The sequence below is a fragment of the Dendroctonus ponderosae genome, unplaced genomic scaffold, assembly GCF_020466585.1.
Source record: "Dendroctonus ponderosae isolate FM_Combo_2020 unplaced genomic scaffold, Dpon_F_20191213v2 Dpon_F_20191213_1, whole genome shotgun sequence".
In the NCBI taxonomy this organism is placed as follows: Eukaryota; Metazoa; Arthropoda; class Insecta; order Coleoptera; family Curculionidae; genus Dendroctonus; species Dendroctonus ponderosae.
The window spans coordinates 6,952,966-6,975,784 of record NW_026017110.1 but is presented as its reverse complement, the minus strand read 5'-3'; the positions used below and the strand labels follow the sequence as shown (position 1 = coordinate 6,975,784).

The 22,819-nt window shown below is 37.8% G+C and overlaps 5 protein-coding genes across 5 annotated transcripts in view; 2 read left to right on the top strand and 3 right to left on the bottom strand.

Moving 5' to 3' along the window:
• LOC109533581 (tumor necrosis factor receptor superfamily member wengen) overlaps window positions 1–10,272 on the bottom strand; it is a 28,871-nt gene extending 18,599 nt beyond the window's left edge. The window contains exon 1 of the mRNA XM_019898930.2: window positions 9,760–10,272. Within this exon, the coding sequence (XP_019754489.2) occupies window positions 9,760–9,783 (24 nt within the window). The 5' untranslated portion in view covers window positions 9,784–10,272. The remainder of the gene's footprint in view (window positions 1–9,759) is intronic.
• A 3,412-nt stretch (window positions 10,273–13,684) lies between these two features.
• On the top strand, window positions 13,685–18,469 carry LOC109542439 (protein cramped). Its single transcript, XM_019911662.2, has 13 exons — window positions 13,685–14,111; window positions 14,303–14,464; window positions 15,099–15,294; window positions 15,353–15,553; window positions 15,614–16,034; window positions 16,094–16,289; window positions 16,341–16,511; window positions 16,560–16,758; window positions 16,812–16,939; window positions 17,004–17,223; window positions 17,280–17,395; window positions 17,452–17,616; window positions 17,669–18,469. The coding sequence occupies exons 1-13, from the start codon at window positions 13,887–13,889 to the stop codon at window positions 17,939–17,941; spliced, it is 2,673 nt and encodes an 890-aa protein (XP_019767221.2). The 5' UTR covers window positions 13,685–13,886; the 3' UTR covers window positions 17,942–18,469.
• Window positions 18,458–21,226, bottom strand: LOC109545069 (N-alpha-acetyltransferase 30). Its single transcript, XM_019915565.2, has 3 exons — window positions 20,217–21,226; window positions 19,981–20,160; window positions 18,458–19,553 (listed from the first exon to the last, which is right to left on the bottom strand). Exons 1-3 carry the CDS (start codon window positions 20,910–20,912, stop codon window positions 19,416–19,418), a joined length of 1,014 nt encoding a protein of 337 aa, XP_019771124.2. The 5' UTR covers window positions 20,913–21,226; the 3' UTR covers window positions 18,458–19,415.
• An 86-nt stretch (window positions 21,227–21,312) lies between these two features.
• LOC109542447 (cytochrome c oxidase assembly factor 6 homolog) lies at window positions 21,313–22,029 on the top strand. The gene is made up of 2 exons (XM_019911671.2): window positions 21,313–21,447; window positions 21,541–22,029. Exon 2 carries the CDS (start codon window positions 21,647–21,649, stop codon window positions 21,884–21,886), a length of 240 nt encoding a protein of 79 aa, XP_019767230.1. The 5' UTR covers window positions 21,313–21,447; window positions 21,541–21,646; the 3' UTR covers window positions 21,887–22,029.
• On the bottom strand, window positions 22,016–22,813 carry LOC109542446 (N-alpha-acetyltransferase 38, NatC auxiliary subunit). Its single transcript, XM_019911670.2, has 2 exons — window positions 22,579–22,813; window positions 22,016–22,528 (listed from the first exon to the last, which is right to left on the bottom strand). Exons 1-2 carry the CDS (start codon window positions 22,690–22,692, stop codon window positions 22,235–22,237), a joined length of 408 nt encoding a protein of 135 aa, XP_019767229.2. The 5' UTR covers window positions 22,693–22,813; the 3' UTR covers window positions 22,016–22,234.
• Between the last annotated feature and the right edge of the window lie 6 nt (window positions 22,814–22,819).

The following is a 22,819-nucleotide window of genomic DNA, read 5'->3' as shown; positions in this document are numbered from 1 at the left end:
GGGTTGGTTTTTCGACAATATTTCAAGTTTTTTGGATTTTTTTCTTGACAAATTTTCATGAATTAGGATGGGATGCATTGCCTCAATATCAATATCCTTGCGGGTGTTTTTTGCTTAAGAAAACTTGTTTAAATTGGTTTTTTTGTTCTGTTTTGAACTTTGAATAAAGTTTGGGCTTCAAACTGATGGAAATTTAAGTGTGCCCGGACTCAAACCTCTGCTAAGTAATATCGGGGGTTTTCAGTTTAATTTTAGCAATTCTACGTTTAAAATCCTTCAGCTTCCCCTGCTCTGATTCAAGATTTCGTTCAGCTAAACTTTATCATTATTGCTTTGCAGTAAGACGGTAATAGTGAATTACCTACAGGGTTTTCTCCTGCAATTATTCAGGATTTTCTATGATTAAAACGCACCACACAAGGGCAAACCGAATAACCTGTACATTAGGTTGTGCCAGGAGAAAAATCCAGAAAATAATCAATTAGTCTTTCGACTATCGAGCGCAATAACTTATTTAATTGCGTAGTTCAAGTAGTTTATGCAAATTCGATTGTTTCGCGTTTTCATCCAGTTGGGTTGAATTTTCCGATATTTTCCCAAAAACCATTTAGACAGGAAGTATAAAACTTACATGATTTACGCACACTTTATGCAAGATTCTGGATCCATAAACGCTTACTCGACACGTTTCAAACATTTGAAAACATAAAAACTTTACAATTTAACAGCCTCTCACTTCCTTGCCCGCATTCATCAACGACGAAATCGCCAACGGAAATGGGAAGGTCTCAAACAGTTAGCTTTTGACGAATTTATGCAATTTTTCATCACATCTATTGTGCCGTTTTTGTCATAATAATCTCGAACGTCGTTTTGTTTACTTGGGCACTCAATGGAAGCCAAACGTGCGCCCTTATGGACTTTTTATCGTCAACTATTTGCTGGTTTAATAACTCTCAGATAAAGGCGAAATCAATTCAAATCGCGATCTCAAGGAGCTGAGAATGTAAATGCGTAATGGAAAAATGCAACAATTGCAAGCATTTAGTGGGTGTTTTTATCAGGGGTTTGTGTCAATGTGAGCAAGGTTTTGTGTTTATTGTCGTTTGCGTTTAAAGTCGAGGATCGTTGAATATTTCATTTGGAGTTGAGATGAAAAAATACGATAAATTAACTCAAGACACTAGGAATTTTTCCACGTTCCAATCTTGACGTTTTCATTTAATGTGCCAGGTGCCATGAACCACAAGAGTTCAACGCAAACAATAAAAGTACAATAATCCCACAGTTTCGTATTTTAACAACCGAAAAACGTGAGATGTGGCATGGAATAAAAAAGCAATTACCCACTGTGGAGTTCTTTGCTCTTTGAATCACCATCATTTTCTCGGTAATACAGTTATAATTCGCTACTTACATAAGAATTTCGCATTACAATTTAAGGAAAAACATTGTTTATTGCAATCGAAACGTTTCGTATATCCTTGATTCTCCTTGGTTGAGAATTTGTTTGATTAGCACCATTCCAACGGTGCGACATTTTCAATTAGCCGATTGATTGCTTGCAATTATTTTTTTATTGCTGTCTAAAGGCAATTTTTCATCTTTAATGTTTTATATTGCGCTCAAAAACTGACTTTTCGGGTTTTGGTCGTTCTAAAAAACTGTTCACTCTTTTTCTCGCCAGAACACAATTAGATAAATTTATGAACATTTCCTGCACCGTCATCCACTTTGCGTTGGATTCCAAGTTACAAAGCTGTTTGTTAATTAACTAATTAACTGCAAACAAGCAAAGTGGTTCTTCCTGCCTACACAATTGCCAACAATTATAACTCGTTCAGAAATGAAAAAAGGTCATTTAAACTACACTTGCTCGTGGTCGAATAAGCGACGATTTACTCTATCCAGGGGAAAAATGAACTTGGAAGAAGCGAGTGGAAAGGCTTTGATAAAGTTAACGTTCGAGTTCTCTAACAAATTTATCATTGTTACGGACCGAAAGTTTGTTCCAACTCGAATGAAAAATAACTCGGGTTCTTAAATCAATTATGATTAAACTGCGTCTCACACTTGGCACATTGCACTTAGTCGTACAAGACTAGTAACACTTGCTTTTAACGACAAAATCATTAAGCATGAACGTTTTCAAGGATGGTGCAATTACGGGCACCCAAAAAACAATGTCCGAATGAATGATTACTACAAATTGGTGTTCTGACAGCAGAAAAACCGCCTGCTTGGTTCAGGTGAACAAACCTTATGAGATTTTCCATTTCGGAACGGTTCACTGCTCGAATTGCTTTTAGTTTCGTTCACTAAAATGAAATATCTAGATCGCAATTGGCCGAAACATGAATAAATCCTTAGGAATTGCCCGGTTCAAACCTGATTAATTCGACACGAAATTGAAATTGTACATTCAGGGATTGCGCTGGGGAAGATGCATCTTTAGCAGGAATCTCTACATTATCTGAAGAGTTACACGCTCACACTAGCTCAAGAGGGGATGTTTTAATCAAAATCATTGCTTCTAATATCGGTCGCTAAATCAAATAATTTATCAGTTTTTCAGCTTTCCTTGGTTTGCCAAAGAAACTCACTAAAATTGATTATATGCTGAATTATATTAGAGTTTTCCACTATTTGTTTTTTGGTTTCCACTGTTCCTTTATTAGAAGACGTAAAAGAAAAAATGATTAGAGGCTGCTTATGCATAGGCTTAAAGTTTCTCGGAGAAAGTTTAGTCGATTTCGTCCCCAGCTTTAATCATTTGAATGACAACAAAAAATACTTCAAATTTTAAAATTTCTATCTTTCACAAATTATTACTATAATTAGGAAAAAACTCAGATAGAAACTTTCAAGTACATTCTGTCAGTTTTTTACTTGCCGAATTTTCTGCCCCTGTAACCAGTGATGTTTCCATTTTGCCGCTTTTTATTTTGCGCACTGTGTACAGTTACTCTTTCCAAATTTAAGATTTACACCTTAATTCTTGCTTCATATATTTCGTGTCATCTTTTAATCTGTTGTTTTCTGTATTCAATAGGCCTGGGTGACACTGTGTTGAGTTGCGCTATTGAGTTGTTGCCGCTCTCTGAGTTACCGAGTTATAACTCATCGGTTAATGAGTTATAATTAATTTATTGAAACTTTACGAGACCCGAGACTGGAATTTTTATATCTAAAAAGAAGGTCATCAACATTTTTCATGAGTTTTACTACGTTTGTTCAAAGAACTAAAAAAACTCATGTAGATTTTCCCTGCAACAGAACTGAGTCCAAAGAAATTCGACAAGTTTTCTAGTAAAATTAATCTTAATTTTTTTGCATGAAAGATTCAGTTTGCCAGTATTTTACAGTAAAACCTTAGGAAAAGCGCTGTTTTGCTGTTTAGAGAGTATCACCTAAAAGTGAAGAAACCCCAGTTTTCAAGAGTTTTCCAAATAGATAAATTATTATAAACTTTCGCTTTTCCGTTCGGGGAAATATTTTTGAAAAAACACGCAAATTATTATTACGGTTTTGTCCATGTTTTCAAGATAATCCGAATTACTTTCGGTAAAAAACTGAATAAAATTATTTGAAATGGGTTTTCTAAAGTTTCCTGCGAACCGATGAATGAGGCGAATTTTCTATTTTCAGAAAAGAAGAAAAAGAAGAAAATAATCAGAAAATAATGCTTTTTTGCGTTTTCGATGAAAAACTTTTAGTTTTGTGATAGGTTTTGAATAAAACATTAATTGTTTTCGGGAAAAAACGGGAGGGATGTATTTTCGTTTTTGTCCCAAATTCGTACGCTGAAAAAAGTTTTTGTAAAATGTTTACAAAGCTATAAATTTATCTTGTAATTTTACGCGTAACAGTCGTCCAGATCGTCAGTATTTTTAAGGGAAACTCTACGAAATAGAGAGTTTTTGAGTAGAAAGAAAAGCAAAAAAATCAGTCAAAACTTAAAAAAAACATTTTTTATCAAATTCTATAGTCTTCAGAGGAATGGAGGTTACGAGATTTCCAAATAATCTGTTATAAACGTTCGCTTATTCTGTTCGTTTTTTGATAGAAAATTATTTGATTTTTGTTCCAAATTCGATGCTGGAAAAACACCTTAAGACTGTAAGCATTTTTAAGTGAAACTTTAGAAAATCGAGCATTTAGAAGGAAAAGTAACTTGGATGAAACTGAAAAATTCTGAAATTTGAAGACATCTCTATAATATTATTAATAAATAGCCATTAAAATAAATCTAAAACAAGTAAAAAAGGCATCAACATTTTCCCAGCAACGAAACTGAGTTACTGCGCCGGTGCGCTGGGTTGGCGCCCTAAGCCATTTGCGCAGCACTGCGCCAACTCCTAAAAATTAACTGAGTTACCCAGGGCTGGTATTCAACTTTTGCGGTTGTTGAGATTTTTTTCTGTGTGGTGGTTTTATTGTTTCAAATGATATATTTTTATTTACTCGACAGTGATGGTTTCACTATAACACACTATTTTAGCATTTACAAGCAAACTGCATTTTTAGTGCGATTTCACGCGTTGTGTTCTAGAATATGACTTCACACTAAAATGGATTCTAGGTTTGAAAATACGTTGAAAATGAGCCAAAGTAATAAAAATTCGAATGACAAAATGTCGATGAAAACTCAGTTGAAGTAGCTGTAGAAGCAGAGCTACCAAAAAATGAGTAAAAATAAATAGATGACATAACTAAACAAAATATTACACACAAGGAAAGCAGCAAAAAATAACTCAGCGTGGGAAACTATTTTAAAACCCTGATGATGGCCGCTATTCGAAACTCTCGGGGCTTTTAAAACACATCTTTGTTTGTGCAGTTTTCCCGTTTTGCTTCGCAAAATGCCTCGCAAAAGTCGAATGTTGACGATGTTAAAATGCTTCAAAGCCTTAAATATGATGCTCTTCTTTGAAATTTCTGTGTTGTTTGCTTGTCGTTTAGTTTTCGCGTTTATCTAATCCATTTTTCACTTTAAGTCGTTTTGTGATGTGCGTGTTTTTATTAAAATAGTGAAGAAAAATAAGGCGAAGAAAAAACTGCATTCGATTTAATAACAAATGCCTAAAATGGTTTGGTATTTTCTTATTTGCATAGGCAAAGGTCTCTGGTAAAGACCACCCAAAACCCAACGAAAACAGACAACCACAACCATTGTTCTCGTTCAAATAGCAATAAATTAGACGTTGAGGGCTGTAAATATTTAAAAAAGACGAAAGAAGCAGATTCCAACGTGTGTTTAGACAAGCCTCGTACAAGACAGGCAGAAACTGAAATTACGATGATTCTTTAAGGCACTTGACCTCAGTAGATCACGCCAGTAATCCTAATGGGGTCCATCTGTGTCATTTCTTTTAATTTAAGAGTCTACGGAGATTTAAACGATAAATGGAAGTCATTATTTAATTTGTCCGACTGCTCGACGATTCTCTTGAGGCCATTCCCGTTGTTATGTCATCATTAAACAATATATTAAAGTTGTTGCCATACGCCATAAGGAAGCTTATCGAATTAATGCTGCAGATAACTTTGAAGCATTTAAGGAAAAAATTCGCTTTGGCTCGGTATATGGGTCAAGAGGCCTCTTATGGAAGGTTTTTCGTACAGTCGAAAGAGATCTTGGTAAAAGGCTTTTCAAAGGAAATATGACGGCGCAAAGTGAAGTACATCAAGGACAGAATATATCGTCTAAAGCCTTTGGTCTTATATATTTTAAAAGGATTGCTGGAAATTATCCAAAAACAAAAAAAATGGGCTCGCAAGTTGTATTATTTTATTGCCTCAATAGAGAATTCAGTAGCGGTCGGGATCAATTGGATTTATTGCCAGAGGAACTTTTTCCGTGCCCAAAAAAATTAAATTCCCCAGAGACACAGGAGGACAGGAGTCTATTGATATTGTGGTGTCCAATTTCGGTTATTTTCACACGGGCTGCGTTTCGTTTTCCTTCATTATATGTTTTTCGTAATTGAGCACAGATCAGATCAGAACATGTGAGTTTTTCCTTCCCAATAACTAACAGTAATCGCAATTTTCCCGATATCCGAGTAAAACATCGATGTCCTGTTTAAGTTTGCTCTGTTTTAATACCCATCTGGCCGCAGTTCCGTCCACAAATGACCCAGTAAGTTATTAATAGAGTGCAGAACATTCAACTTACAGTTTTTTTTTGCGTTCCAGATTTTCTTCCAGGGGGTTTTCTGCAAAAAATCAGTTTTCTAGTTCCCAATTCTCGCGGGTCTCAAATGAAAAACGAGTCGCCCGTTTTCTAAATGGAAAAATCTTTGGCCTCTGGCATACTTTCACAGTCTGCGATGATGTTTTAATGGTGGCGAAAATTAAAGCGACAATGGAAAGCCCTCCAAAATAATCACGTCTTAATTCATAATGTTTCACTTAAAACCGGGTCGCTTATGAGTTTAATGTTATTAAAGCAGGGTGGTTCTGGAAGCTTGAAGATAAGACGTTGCTTGAAGTAATTTCACTATTTTTCAGTGATTAAGAGAGATTTTCCAAAGGATCACGGCTCTGATTCTGATGATAAAACCTTATTTTAGTCCAGCTGACGTACAGTTATCTCCGTTATTTACAGCTACTAATTATAACCAGATACTGAAATTCCCGATCCCATGTGGCACTTTAGGTGTCTATTAAAAATATCCCGACAGATCGGAAGTTCGAGATACTCAACTTCCGCAGTAAATTAGGCCAGAACTTTGGAATTGAAAAGTCATGGGTTTACGGTGTGAAAAAGACGTCGGATGGATCGGATGTGCGGAAGCCTCAACATTAACTGAAACTTTACGTTTATCTATCGACTGTACAATACAAAATGGTAGTGGCGTTTCCACATGGCCAGCTTCGAATAGCTCCGAATTCTGTCCTCCATTATGCGAAGCTATCTTTTATGGAGTCTAATCTCGAAATATAAATCCGCACTTCGAGCTCTAAAATATGTCGTTCGGCTTTTATCCAGAGCTCTTCGATTGCCCATAGTTGGATACTTTCAACGGTGTTTATTTGCTTTATATCGAACATGTGAGTTGCATAAAATATGGAATTGCTTCAGACGTTTGAAATGGAAGTTTTAGTGCAAAAAACTCGAAGTTTCATGCACGAGCAAAGAGTTGATGATTAGTTTTTTTTTTGGGTTTTTGCTTACTCATCTCAACAAGGAACATGTGAGATGCATAAAATCTTTGAATCCTGTTTTTTGAAACGGAAGTTTTAATGCTAAGAACCTGACTGAAAGAGTTGATTTTTTGGGTTACTGGTTACTATTCGCACGACAGCCACCAAAAACTCATCTCACAACACTTTTACGCCCCCATAACAGCGAGAAAATGTCCATAATTAGGAAAAATCCAAGGTATGAAATCGCACCTTAGACAGGTTTTCACCACAGGAAAATATTTTTCTATTGTCCCGAGCCCACATCTGGTTACCAAAGCCAGCGCTAATGGATATTTTAAGCTTTCTAATGAACCGTTCTCGGAAGGTTTCCGACTTGAAAGCCGTGAAGCTGAAAAAAGTCGCGTAACATTCAGTTTTTTCGGCTCTGACTGGAAAGAAAGGCCAAATTAGCGCATTGCGACCAGTTGCATGCAGGAAAATCAACTTGGAAAACTTCAAATTTCAACTGGAAAAACCAAGTTGGAACAGATGTGACTTTTAAATAACACAATTTCACGGTTGTAATAGCAAACAAATTAAACGCTCGTCGCGTAAATGCAAGCCATACCTCCAGCTTCTTTATGTGGAACATTCAGCCAAAACTGTTCCTACTAACTAACCGGCTAAAAGCATAATTAATCCTGGATTGAACAAGCTTTCGGAGTATTTTCGGAGCAACAGTCTTTGGATTCAACTAACTTTTAAACGCAATTCTTGCCGCAGTTTGTTCACGAACCGGAGTTTAATTGATACAAAAATTATTTGAGGGTTTTGTGGTTTATCATTGATTGTTCAGTAGTCAGTCAGTTCTCTTATTTAACTATCAAGTGTGTGTCAGCCACGCAAAAACCTACTTTGGAACATTCAACTTGTTAAACATTTGCTTCAAAAATCACCTTTCACTAGTGGTTTTTTTTCTGGGCATAGTCCTTTTGCTAAAAATAAGCCTTGAAACCGACAGCTTCCCACTGGATTTACGAAAATATATTTTTTATGAGTTACATCAAATAAAACAGCGGATTTCTACCGAGTGTTTCGGCAGCAAAGAGAATCCAGACACAGATGATGTGTCAGCGAAACAGCGCAAATAAAGCAATAATTCGCATGGAACTAAATCTGGCATGAAAGCGTGCTCCAAGGGCATCTCCACTGTCTGTCTCAGGTCTCGCCTGTTTGGTCTCCATTCTGGATGTATTTTTGGATGTTTTATTATTCGTGCCATGTGTACTGTTAATGTTTGGCAGCAATGCTTTTTCCCGGTACTAAAAATGCATATTTTTCCAGTTGAAAGTGCATTTTTATCAAAAGGTTTCTATTGTGTGTTCGCTTCGCTGCGATGTCACGAGACGTCCATTTGTTAATGTAAAAGATGCGCCTTTAATGACGCTACGTAGTGGAAACCTATCATTTTTCATGGAACGACTTTTCTGCCTTTTAGTGAAGGTATTGTGTTCTTCTATTGTTTATGTCTTTGTCAGGGCATTTGATTTTCATCACCAAAGGCAGCTTTTTCACTTTTCTATGTAGGTTTTTTTCATTCTCTTGTCATTCATCGTCTATTTAATTCGCGCCAGTCAGGATAACTCTTATTTAATGGATTTTTCGAGAGGAATTGTCTGGATCAGTTAGCCATCAGCAAGTGATGGTAAAAAATTCGTTTCTTGCAAGTTTTTCTCCACATTTGGGTTGTTTATCGATTAAAACGTGATGAAGCCACGCCACTACCAGAAGAACATAACAATGTGAGGAATTTTCAATAAAAAACAAACAGATAGAAGAGAAAAGTTAAAGGGTTTTACCATGTTCCGAAGCTTCTTGATAATCACGATCATATAAAAAGGAGTTAAATATGTATTAATAAACAGTTTGGCAGACCAAAAAAAAGGTTTTGCCTCTGAAGGTGCAAACCACTCGTGCTGGCGACAACATCAGACAGAAATTCGAATTTATGACGTCCTAAAAACACGGAAAACTCGAAAAAAACGTTGGGTTTTAGGAATTATTGCTTCAAACCTGGTGAGTTTTTCGGGTTTTCATTGTGGAAAAGAATTTATTTCTGATGTTTCGCAAGCATGAGTAGTCTGCATCTTCAGAGTTGGTTTCCCTCACCTCACTCCCAAAAACCCTTCTTCAAACTCTCTTCTGACGCCCTTAAAGTAAACGTTGGATTTGTGATTGAAAATGAACAAGGAGCGATTAATATAAAAATGACGAATACAAAATCACAAATGATACAGTCGCCGAATCAAAGAAATAAGCTGATGGTCAAAGAAGAACCAAAAGCAAAAGTTTGTGGAAGCAAAATGGGGAAGAAAGTTGGAGGTTTGAGAGACAAAAAAGACACGAATGAAAAAAGGCGAAAAGACATAATTAATGAGAAAAAAAGTTTAAACAAATAAAGAATAAAAAGTACGAGTTTTCGAAAACTTGTCAAAAGCTTGAGAATGTCACCAGTTTCCAGCTCGAGATTGTTTGAGTGTAAAAATTGATGCAATTTTTCACAACAATTTCGTCTGATTCAAAACAGTAGTTTATTTCTAATCAATGAATTAGAAGATGTGAACTTACCCCGACCGCCTTAAAATCCGCCATGCGTCTCGAAATATCCGAGCGACTTTATCGCAAAAAACACCTCGAAGAGAAAAACTTGAAGAACCACGACAACATAATATTTTCCGGTCGAGATTCGTAAAGAAGAAGCGCAAGTTGACGGGCTGGCAGTCACAAACCGATAAATTCGATACGCAAAACGCGACTGAATCCCGCCATAGAATTTATTTTCGAAACGAGGTGGATAAACGCGCGCTTGCGTTCCGATGCCAGTTTTTCAGCATTTTCCCGAACGTTTTCACTGATCAGATTGGCGATTTTCTTCGAAAAAAACTACCACCGAAACCGGCCAACAAAGCACAGCACTCTGAATCTTCGAAAGGTTGAAAATGTCCAGCTACTTGAAAGGCAAACCAGGGAAGAACCTGAGGTTCCAGAGAACCATCACAAAGTCGACCACAAAACGAAAAGCACAGGATTTCGGAAGTTCGCCGATAATTACAAGAAGCGAATCGCAAGATCCGCTTTCGTCGATTGGAAAAACGGCTCGAAACAAACACTTCTAGAAACTACTTTGCCGGTACGAACGGCTCAGTACTGCTACTTCCGCTTCTGACCTTAAATATTCTAATTGTATTCGATTGGAAACCGTTTTGAATACTAATTTTCAGACCGCACTTGTGTAGTTGGCAGTGTTGTGGCTCGGGTGGAAAAACACACTGAAATTTTGGGACCACGAAAGACCCTCTTGAGCAGGCACGGCTTTAATCTTAATCTACCCAACTCAAGTTCCCAAAGATTTTGATCATTATCAACTTAGTTGAAGCAGACGGGTTTTCCAGAAAATCATGGGTTTTTCTTTATTTCCCTTGAGCGCTTTTGCCTAGTTTCTGATGAATGTTTTTCATTAATTACATTCTTTCAGCTTTTGCTCTTCGTGTCTTCCAAAGCTTCAACCTATTCTTCAGAAATTTCCACCTGATTTTGCTTTCCCAAACTAACCTTGCAGTTGTTGAAAACTAGTTTGATTTAGCTGTGGTGTGGTATTTTCACTTGTTGCTTTATTCACAATGCACAATTTTTTTCATTTAGTTCTTCTTTAATCATCTGCTTCTTTCCTTGATTCTAATTTGCGGCTTCTTCATGTTCGATCTCAAGCTCTGTTTGTTCATTTTCGAGAGCAATCAGGCAGAAGAAAGTTTGAACAAGGATTTTGAAACGTTTGGGCCAATTTTTTGAACTTTAATACATATTTAAGTACGCCCCTGGCTGCTCTAGTACCACATTTACCTATTATATGTTTGTGTTCCACCCTTAAAACGCTTGGAAAAGAAATTGGGGGTGAATTGTGAAAACAACAGCTTGGGGTGTTCCACTTTAGACGTTAATATTTATCCCTTATTCCCATAATTTTTGGAACGTTTGCAACTTTAGGTTTGATCTAATAAATCGGAACAGCAACTGTTTTGTCTTTGGATTCATTTGAAGATGGGCAGGTGTTTTCTATTTGCGATTTGGCTGCTGTTTGACACTGAATTTCGCATTTATTCTTGGATTAGAATCCAGAAGCACTAGTCGGAATCATTCATGAACCGCAGACTGTTTGGCTTTCAGTCGGGCTGTAATTTCTAATTAACAGACGACTTGCATGTGCAAAGTGGATTGGAAATAGACTGGAGAAACTGGACTGGTTTGGCCACGAAAATAACCGTGCTGGAAGTGTAATATAATGGAAATGTTTATGCGGGAAAAACTGCTTTTTTATGGGAGAAAGTGAAAGTTGCGAATTGCAACAATTTTCTTATGGCAAGAAGTGTTTTTATTGCAGTGTGCGTGCTCCTAAAAAATGTAAATAATTTTGGTATCGAAAATTATCTATAGCAATATTTCCATATGTCTAAAGTTTTTTTTTTCAAGTTTTCTTAAGCCTGTACTGAAAGTGGTTGAGCGTAAAATCTGCTTAAAACTTACCTTGTTCCAGCGCACATTTTTGGGGCCAAACCAGCCCATTTCGCCCTAGAACTACGCCACTGTTACAAGGAAAAATGTGACTAAATTCGGTAGCTTGAATATAAAAATTACAAAATCTTGCTATCAATAAAGTTACAGCTTCGTTTAAGTAGAAGACGCCCCTGATAAGAATCCGCCCTTCTTTCCACGCAAAAATTTCCGTTTTTCTCCGTAAAAAATGCAGTTTGCAGGAATTTTAGCGCTGTCAGTTTTGCAAATATTGCCAAAAATCAATCAAATAAATGCTGTTAATTGAAGCTTACATTTAAAAAAATAGAACAAATTTGATGCAAAAAAATCAGCCATGAAAATGGTTTTCTGCCTTTAAATGGATGCATTTCATTATAGAAGTGACGACTTTTTTCATGAACAATTGAAGCTTTGCTGTTTTATTCAGTCAAGGCTAAAAAAGATTTTTTGTATTTTAGAAAGAAAAACGTAAAATCCTTCCAAAACCAGCCACAAAATATGTTTTTGGCTTCTAATAAATTTGAACCGCGAATCTGTAAACGCCTGTTTGTTTCGCTCAGAAACGGTCTAAAAACAAACTTTCATAAACGTTTTCAATTTCATCCCGAGTTTGAAGATAATTTTTTTCTTAAAGTGCGTGAACTTTATTATGAAAATAACGCCGGTTAAAATGGCAATTTTTTCTTTGAAAAATTAGAGTCTTGGTGTTTAACTCAGAAGTTACTTTAATAGAGATTTTCGATCAAGATTTTTGCAAAATTTCCTTGATTTAGCCCTTGATGTAAAAAAAACTGTTTTCTCCCTCTAAATGTCTGAATTTTCTCTCGGAAACTGCACAATCACACTTGTTTTGCGTATAAATTAACTCAGAACACTAAGTTTATCTTATTTCTGATAATCTTCTGATTCGGTTTTAAAAAAACTTTTTATTCGAATGAATCTAAAAGTGCCATTGTTCGATCAGAAGCGATGACCAAAAAAAAGCACTTTTCTTTACTGTTCATTTGATTTACTTTTACGCACGGACTTTATTTAAAAGTAAACGACAGGCTTTTTTAATGAATTACGTAGGTTTATAGAGATCTATTGATCATAATTTAAAGTTTACTTACAATTTGTAAATTATAATTCTGTTACAAGTTCAGTCTCAAAGTCGTTCAAATGGTCTATTTTTTTCATTCGCTGATGTTGCTCCAAGCAAGACACGATTTTTTAAAGATCGCAAATTTTATGCGAAATATGCATCTGATACAAACACCATACCGTGAAAGCAGCACTTGAATTTTCAACACTCATTGTTTCACTTGTATATGTATGTGCTTACAAAAGTACGCTTCTGAAAAATTACAAACGTCAAAACATGACAATTTCAAAAATGGAATTGACATCAAATTTTAAATATGAAGTTGACGGCTTTTATTTTCGTTTATTTTTATTTATTATAACTTATTATTCGTGTTATGTCCTTTATTCGAATAAAAACTATTGTTTTGGGCAAAAATCCGTTTTTCTAACTCCCGACGGATTGACACCCTCAACTTCGCCTCGAGTGTCAAACGCCGTCGTCGTTCGAAAAACACACTTTTCACCCTTGTATCGAAAACTACTATTACAGAACACTGAGTGCTGGCGCAGTGCAATTCTGGCAGAGCCATCTAGAAGCTGAAGGTGGAAGTGAGCTCCAGATTCCTGCCCTCAGAGAAACTAAAACCAGTCTGGAAATTCCAACTGCTGCTATATCTATCTTGACTACATCACAGATGTCTGGATTTTGGAAAATTGGGCGATAGGCCTCTGATCATCTAGCACCCAGTAAAGAATCGGGGACGTTGAGTTGCCTAGAAGCAGGGGCCACCTATCACAAGTCCCAAACCACCGTGCTTTATCCATCTCTTTTGAGCACCGCAAGTTAAACACAGATGAAACATGCTTTACGCTGCTCGCCGTGTTTATGTACGGTTCAAATGATTTATTATCCTCCTCCTTCAACAATAATAATAGTTCGGAACTGGCAAAAGTGATCAAAAATGTTAAAAGAAATCGGTGATTTTGAGGGAGGTTTTACGGTTTTTCGGTCGAAACTGAGGGTTTGGTGAGTGAAAAGAATGAGGGTCCAGTTTTTGTTCGGAATTAACTGTTGCTGAGTGATAAATCGCCGGTTCTTGATGCCGCTGCAACGCCAGAATCCACACCACATAATGGAAGTGGACGAGGCAAATGAGGAAAATCCGAAAGCTGGAAAAGAGCCTCTGACTGGCCCCTTAACTGGGGAGGTTCTTTTGGGTTCGATCACCACAAACACAGTGGTCAAGGAGGAGAAAGGCGTCCAGATCCGATCAAGTGCCAGAGTTTTCAAGAAGATGAAGCTGGAACAGGAGCATGATAAAAAGGTTAAAGACGTTAATCCACTGCTCCAATTGGGGTTTTTAAGGCTTTTTACCTAGTTTTTCCACGCCCTAACTGCCTTCAGTTAACATCAAAAGCTACAAACACAAAAAAATAAACTTTGGACGAATTAGTAAAGCAGAGCAGCCATCATGAATGTATTAGCAATTTAAAAAATCAACTTAATTGCTTTCAGAATGAAGATATCAATAGCGTTGATGCTGGTTTAACATCTCCCAACGCAGATCAGCATCAGAGTGGGCTCTTTCCTATGGAAAATGAAGGGAAAGGCCAACCGATCAGGTGCAGCACAAGAGTGGTTAAGAAGGTGGTTAAACAAGAACCTGCCACGATTGCAGTAAGTTGGTGTGAATGGGTTTCTTCGATGGGGCCTTGAATTCCTCTATTTTCCTAAGTTTTCTTCTTTAAGAGTTTATTTGGAAAAACTTCTGGTTTTTATACCCGACATCCAAGTTTGAGTTGCTTAATTTTTCCCAACTGGTTCCTAGTTTTTGGTGCGTATTTTCAGAACCTTGCGAGCTCCCGAGTTGATTTTGCTACTGGTCGATAGATCCATGAATTGCGCTCTTTTTTCTATATAAAATGTTACTCTAGAGAAATTTCTGGTTTTTTTACAGAACGTCAAAGTACATTTTTCCGATTGCTTCCTGGTTTTGTCCTCCTAGGTTTAGCACCGTTTGAGCTACAGAGTTTGCTTTGTCCTTACTGGATAGATCATTAAATAGCCCGTTTTTCTTCTCTTCTGTAATGTGTTTGTTGTTCAGTCACAATAGTTTCGGCTGAAAGGCTCACTGAATACAGGATTAAAATGGGCAGTTTTCTATATAAAACATTAACAGGAAAATGTTCCTGTTTTTCATATAAAACGCCATCGTTCAAGATTCCTCTGATTTTCCAAAGTCGACTGCAGTTTTCCTTAAAGTTCCATATGGGTAGTTGAAAGTTAACTAAATTCCGTCTGGTTTCTAAAGGAATCGAAGCCTAAGAAAGAAGAACCGAAACCGGACATCAAAAAAGAGCTGCGAAAATGGAATTACCGAGACCGGGTAATGTTCTTTGAGGCTGTGAACGAATTCGGCAAAGACTTTGAAAGCATCCAGCAGTACATCAACGCAAAACTCAAAAAGAAGGGCGCCTCTGAGGATCAATTGAAAACAAAGGATCATGGTAATCACGCAATATACCACTTCAATCCTCTAAGTGATGCCCAATCGTTCAATTTTAGTGCGGACGTGCTTTATGCGAACCTTCCACGACGTCTCCAAGCACGTAAAGTTTTCCGAGAACATCAAAAAACTTGTTCAAGAATTGTATGGGGTGATAAACTATGGAGAACTGTACAAGAAGCTTGGAGTAATCACCGATAAAACCTTCATGAAACTCAGTCAGCTAATTTACACTGGAGAAACCATTATTAGAGTAAAGGGTGTGTAATTTTGAAAATTTGCGCTAAATAGTTTTCCGTATTACGCCCCGCTAATTGCAGGCAAGAACAACAAAATCAAAACTCCGATGTGTCGAGCTTTGGTGAAGCTCAATCAGCTTGACCAGAAGTATGAAGAAGTAAAATTGCCGAACCGAGTGACCATTGAGCTGAGACCCAAAGACATTGCTTCCTACATGAGAGTGCAGTCTTTAGCTCAGAATCCCCGACTAAAGACCACGCTGCCCATTCAGAAACGTTTGGGATCGCTTCTCCAATGTCTGAGCAAAAGATGGAAGTCTGTCGACGCCCAGAACTACGAACAAGCGGTGGTTTCCACCAATCCAGTTACAAGCGACTGCGTACCTGCAAAGCAAGAAGTCGATGAAAAAATGATGCTGGTCAAGCCTCCATTAAGGCTGAGCCCTCCTTCTGATGCGAAAATCGAACTGCCCGCGATCAACATCAGTGAATATCTCACTAGGTAAGAAGCGAATGACGCATTGCCAATCTGGGTGTTAATGTGGTGATTGTTTTCCATAGGCAAACGATTTGCTTAACTGCGTATGAAAGCCGGTTGGGAATCGACACGTTCAGAGAGCTTAAAACGCAAATTCCCAAAAAGAAAAAGTCCAAGTTAGATATAGAGCTTAAGGTTGAGCCGGGCGTTGATTGTAAAGTTGCTGAAACCAGTGGAAGCGTGGTTAAATGTGAACAAGAGAAAATGGAAGAAAGCGAGGTGAGACAGCACGGATAAAACTAGTTAAAATCTCTATGCACATTTTTGTAGGTAAACAGCTACGATGATAACGAACCAGATGCCTCATTGGCTGAAGCCATTCATGACGCTGTAAATACCATTCTGGCTTTGCAAACGGTCGATCGTCCTTCGTCTGAGGCAAGTGAAAACGAGGACTTGCCATCCAAACCTGAGATTGCAAAGCGCGATTCACCACCGAAGGTTTTTTCAGTCGATCAAAGTGTGAATTTTCCTAACTGGTTTTTGTAGAGCGAGCCGAAAGAAGTGAGCGAAGAAGACCTGGAACACATTGATAATATAAAAAAGGGATGGACGGAGGCCACCAGTGAGAGCTTGATGATCGGGGAAATTTATCTCATGTATGGATCTGATGGAAAACTGATTCTGGAATATGGTTGGGATGGCGATAGCAAAGAGAATGCGAACAGGCAAGAGAAGAAGGTTGCAGGTAAGGTGTTATGTTAATGTTGAGTTAGGTTGATATATGTGTGGGGAAATCAGCAAATTTTCTGGAAATGTGGAATGACTCCTACGAAGAGTCCTGGGAAATGAAGCAGCGGAACTTGACGTCGGCCCTTTCAAAGCTCCTGTCTTTAGCTAAGCTGCATTATAGACCCAACAGTGCCAAGGTGATCTTGCGTCGATAATTCGCCACAGTTTTCCTGAAAATTGATGTTTTTTTTTGAAAAAAAGTGCGCTTGTGGGCATGTTTGCAACGACAAATCCATGAAAACTTCCACTATCGGAGGCCCGCGGCCAAACAAACGAAACAGTTCGGCGCTGGATAACAATTTGAGATCCAGTTCAATGCAAGTGGATAATGCGGCTGCTACAACTTCTAGTATTGTGCCAAATGGAAACGCCCACGTTTCCAGCAATGTGTTTCGGCCCCCGACCCATATACTTGCCAATAGTACGTTTTGGTATTTATTCTCGCAAATTGAAATTAAGCGCCCGAATTGTTTCTAGATGTTCCGGTGCCCACCATGCAACAACAGTTGAACTCCATTCAAAAACTCAAGCCGAAGTTTTGCAACCGGAAAGGCCGCAGGCCGAGGCAAAAACAGCTGGTGGTCGAGCGAAAAGTAGGTTTTAAACCCCAGTTATTGCACGAAAAAAAAATTATTTGTGTAACTTGCAGCTTCCGCTGATGCCGAATAACTTGAGCGGGCATCAAATCGTTAGAATGAGTATAATCTCTCAAGAAGCGGCCGCTATTAAAGCTGAAACTTTAGTGGACTCAGCAGAAATTGGTGGGCAAGAAGAAATCACGGATCCCGATGAAGAAAACAGCGTTATTTCAACAGTAAGTTGCCATAAATACACGACTAAACGATTATGATTGGTTTTCGCTTAAGGTGCCTCCGAGTCCATCGCGCATTCTTAAGGAGGGCGAAAGTGAGTGGATCAATGCGGATGTAGCGGATTACTCCCTAAGCAGCCTACTGGGCCACTTGGAAAGCCCAGTTAAGGGGACTTCGGCTCTTGGGGCTTTAAATACGAACATGGCAAGCGATTTGTCAAATGAAATGGATGCACAACTCCAATCACTCATGACTGAGAATAGTATGGATTTTGCAGCTAGTTTTGCAGATTTGGCCGCTAGCGTTGCTAACGACCGGAAATTTTAGAAAAAGGGCAAGTAATGGCTTTTTATTTATTGCGGCAGACTGTCCGTTTTTATCACTTTAACTTTCATTAACTACGGCTAGTAGTTTAAATGATTTTAAATTTTACTTAACGTTTCTGTATATACATGGAAATAAAGGCAGTGAGACTGCACGGAGGATGCTTACGTGTTGGTTGGGTGTAGATGTTAAGAAGTTCAATTAGGACTTACTTCAGTTTAGAGAAGCTTTAATATATCTCATCCTTTGCTACTACTGCGCTACTAGTTTAGGCAATAAAATAATCTGCATACATATTTTAATTGTATCTGTGATTTTAGTAGTTTTAACTCATTTTTGACTAGATCTTATTGACAAAGTTTTAGATGTATTGTAACTGTTTCCTAATCGTTTTTTAAACCCTTCCCTTAATATGAGCGTTTTGATCGATTCAATTTTATGAACTAACAGAAAATACGATTTTTTTGCATTTATCTCGATTAGGAGCAGAAATGTTCAATGCAATAATAGAAATAAATATCAATTAGTAAATTTGGTATATTTCAGTTTATTACAACACTAAAGTAAAACATTGAAAGTTCCCTATATACAGAAATATACATAATTATAAACAAAGAGGTATGATCGATCTACACATTCAAGGGCTTCGAGAGTAAATTGTACGACAGGAATAAAGCTTTTTAATCGTTTGAATGAAAATTGAGGGCAAGTGAGCAAAGACGCCCGTTTCAATGCCACCATGCAACACCTTAAAAACGCTTCTTCCCTCTTTGAACGGTAATAAATTCAATTTCACTTAAGCACACAATTAGTCTTACAATATAGGTATATTTAATATTACGTTATGTTTAAATCCATTACAAAAAAACGGATCGATTTTCCTCGAATTTGTTAAAATTGATTTGTATCCATTATTGCCTTATTGTTAAAGGCGTGAAATCGATTTTTGTGTACCGAATCATCCAGTCTCCTCTTCGGTATGAGGAAACCAAAAATAAACTATGAATTTCTGCGTCGCAATATAAACATTTGAAGTGTACAAAGGAAGCAGCAAACAAAAAATTTTCATCAACTGACTACTTTCCCATTAAGTGGGAGAAACTGAACTAGACTTCCATCAATAAAAAATTACTTTATCACACCTAAGACAAACCATCTAGTGACTGATTAAGGAGACTGTTTCTTGTAAGCATTAAGATTTCCATAAAACTTTTCCGATTTATCTTGGTTAAGACAAAAACATTTGCGCTGATATGTAACTGTAAAAAGTTTTCGCATCAACAAGCAAATTTTGGGATAATGATGGTCAAAAACAGTTGCACTATTCACCAAGAACGAAATTAAACAGCAAGTAGCGGTAACAGTTTTTAACTGAAAATGTCAGCAAACAGAAAAGAAAAAATCCCCACCAAAACAACCAGTCTGTGCTACTACTGGTAGCGAGTGAATATAAAGGGTGGTTTTTTGACACGTACCCCTATCTTAGCCATAGTTTCAATCGTAGCGCATCCACGCCATTCAAGTAGTAGCGGAACAATCGCTTGTCCCTAACAAATCCTAATTTTTCATACAGTTTTAATGCCGGCTTATTAGTCACTTCAGTTTCGAGAACCACCTAAAAAAAAAACATTCCTTTTAAAACAGTATACATATAGTGTAAGTTATTTCTAATGGATTGTTTGAGTTTCTGAAAGTCTTGTTATCAGACGGGAGTCAGTCAAATATTTCGTATTAGATAACACCATCGTCTCTTTCAAACGTTATCGGCTGAATATTTCTATTAGAATGGCATCTTTATGAGAAATTCACGGAATTTGCGTAGGAACGGCTTATCGCCCATATTTGTACTTTGTAATGTTAAAAGCAGCTCCCTCTTTGTAAATGAACCAATATTTATGAATTTACTAAATTAAGAAATAAACAGTAGTTGAAGCTGTGTGCCAAAAATTGCTTCGCTGTGTGAGTGAGGACACTCGTCTGAAGAAGTCAACAATAGGTGCTAGCGAAACGTGTTGACTAAATTAAAATAATGTTATTAATACCTCATCTGCATCACCATGGGTCATCTCGTGAATGGCCATTTGAACAAGTGTGGAACCAATTCTCAATTTCCTATACTTTTGATCTACTGCAAGCATGGCAATGTAACCCCTTCTGACGACTTTTCTATGCAAATCCAACTTGCACACGATTGCACCTACACATTGGCCCTCGCACATGGCCTAAAAAAATATTAAATATCAGAAATTACGACAACACAGGTGTGGATGTTTCTTACCAGGAAACACAGTTTCGGCCAATTATGAATAAAATACCTATACGTATATATGGAGTATGGCTCTGATAAGTCTTTCTGGATTATCTTCATAATCATGGGCATCTGCAGTTCCGAATCGTATGGGACAAAGTCGATTTTTTCGTGGTTTTCTTCGGCTTTTTCAGTCACAGAATTTTCATCTTGAATCCCTAGAGCTTCGATGCCAGTCGATAATGAATCGCAAATCGTGTCGCTGCTTCGAATAGGTGCTGTGCTACATGATGGTAAAGTTTCCATGCAGTTCACCACATTTGAATCACTACTAAGCTCATTGGAGAATTCAGCAGAATCACTGTTCTTTTGGTGATTAATTTCCTCCACCTGATCGCCGTTTAGAATTTCGTTCGCATCTATCGATTGCTTGTGTTTTTTGTTGCGTTTCTTGGATTTTCTCTTTGATTTATCTACATTATTTACATCATCGTCCTGTGAGGGTTTGGGGTGTAGTTGCAAAATCGCGCTGCTCTCCTTCAGATCTATAATGTCTCCATGGAGTTCGACAGCCTCACCACCGTGATTTAGGCTCATTTTGGCCTTGGTTTTGTACACCAATCCATTCACTAGACCATTTTTCACACACTCTTTATGGTCGCTCTGGTTCTCCAGTTTGGATGCACACTTTTCCACCGAGTTTGTCTCAGAAATTGCTGTTCTCATCTTAGGGCAGTTTACACGGTTCAACTATACTCAGCTAACAGTATAGCTATGGTCATATTTTAGATTAAGGGGCCCATGGAGCTCCAAGGAAACATCTTTGACAGGTAACGAGGAATAGGGAAAGTTTGGTTAAGACGTTGAACGTCAATGGAGACGTCATTGTCCTCAAAACACCTCTACCGCTGCTTGCCGGATTTAATCGAACACAAAACCAAAAAAAATATGAAAAAATTGGCTAATCGAGCTACCCCTATCGGAGGGTTGAAAGAGGTTTGTGAACAAAGTTTGACAAGAACTTTTAAACCCTTTGATAGGGACTGTTAAATTAGTCAATTATTTTGGATGGTTCTTGCAAACTTTTGCCGAAATCTGGCAAGCAGCGGGACAATGTCATCTTATTTAACGTTCCGCAGTGCGTTCGACGCCCCACAGACTACATACTATTTGGGTTAGCCCTAACCAAACTTTCCTGATATAGGAAAATTCCCTCAATATTACAAATAAAAATTAATTGCTTTCGTTCACACAGTCGAAGGTAATGCACACTTTCAAATGGCCCACGCACTAACGGAAACGTTTGTGTTTGAAATGTCGGGATCAAAAGACAATTTATGATATTTATTTTTAGTTTATCCGAGCCTGCCATGTCCAAGCTATTTTGAGTGTTTTAATTCCACGCTAGATTAAAATTTTCGACCGGCGACAGAATCCGGCGGTTGCGTTGTTCAGTGGCGATGTCGTTTCCGTCAAAAGAGCAAAGGGCGCAGTGCTGGGGGTCCAGAGACAAGTATTGGGAATGTCTGGATAGTGAACAAAAGCCGGAGCCTCAATGCAAGGAGTACCGGAAGCTGTTTGAGTCCAGCTGCTCGGCGCAATGGGTGAAACACTTTGATAGGAAACGAAACTACTTGCGTTACAAGGAGAAGATTGAGAAAGATGGGTATGAACCGTTAGACGAAAAGTCCAATTCATAGAATTAGACATAGTTCAGGATATCCGATCAAAGCATAAGTTTAGCCCTTAAAAAAACCACTTGAACCTGAACTATGCCTGATAATTATGCAGCAAATGACTGACTGTAGTAGTACAATAATGCAAATAAATTTGAGTTTGAAATTATGAGGGTTTTATTCTTATTTTACAGAATTCCCAATCAAATAAAGACTAAATCAGCTGTATTTGAGCCAAGGCGAGTTTATCATGAAATTGTGTCTGTTTACTGAACATTGAAACGTTGTATGTAAATAAACCTGCTTTACTAGTGAATTGTTTTAACAGCTCTTGGCTTCAGTCATTAACCGCTAGCTTTAGAGATGTTAAGTTTAAACATAATTTAAGCTTTCAATGAGTGAGCCTTGATAATCCATCGTGAACTCATTCATATCGATTTGTACAGACACAATATGCTTTCCCGGAATCATTACCAGTCCCAGCATGCGCGGATCCTCATTTGACTCAGAAGGATCAGTAGGCAAGTACTCTGAGCAGGACCCCAATATAATGTTGGCGTCGCGATCAGTACAGAGAAACACCCCCAACAGAGTCCTACCATCAGTCATTCTGATCTTTAGAGTTTTGTTGAGCCAAGAGCGCAGCTTAGAAGCGCCAGTCGATGTCTGTAATATAGGGCTCTCAAACATAAAACTGCAACTATCCAAAGACTTACGTTGATAATCCTAGGGGCATTTTGCGGCATGTAGTGTGATTCATCTGGGCCATCTGAGTGGCCCTCATCTTCACTTTCAATGCTGCTTCTCAGGCAGGCCTCCCGGGCTTCCATTGAGATAATTTTTCAGTTTTTTAGTGCACTTTTATAATGATCCATTTGGGGTCATAGATAAAGACAAGTTTGAGGTTATAGTAAAAACACAGAGGTTATGTCACGGAAACATTCACCTGGCGGTGGA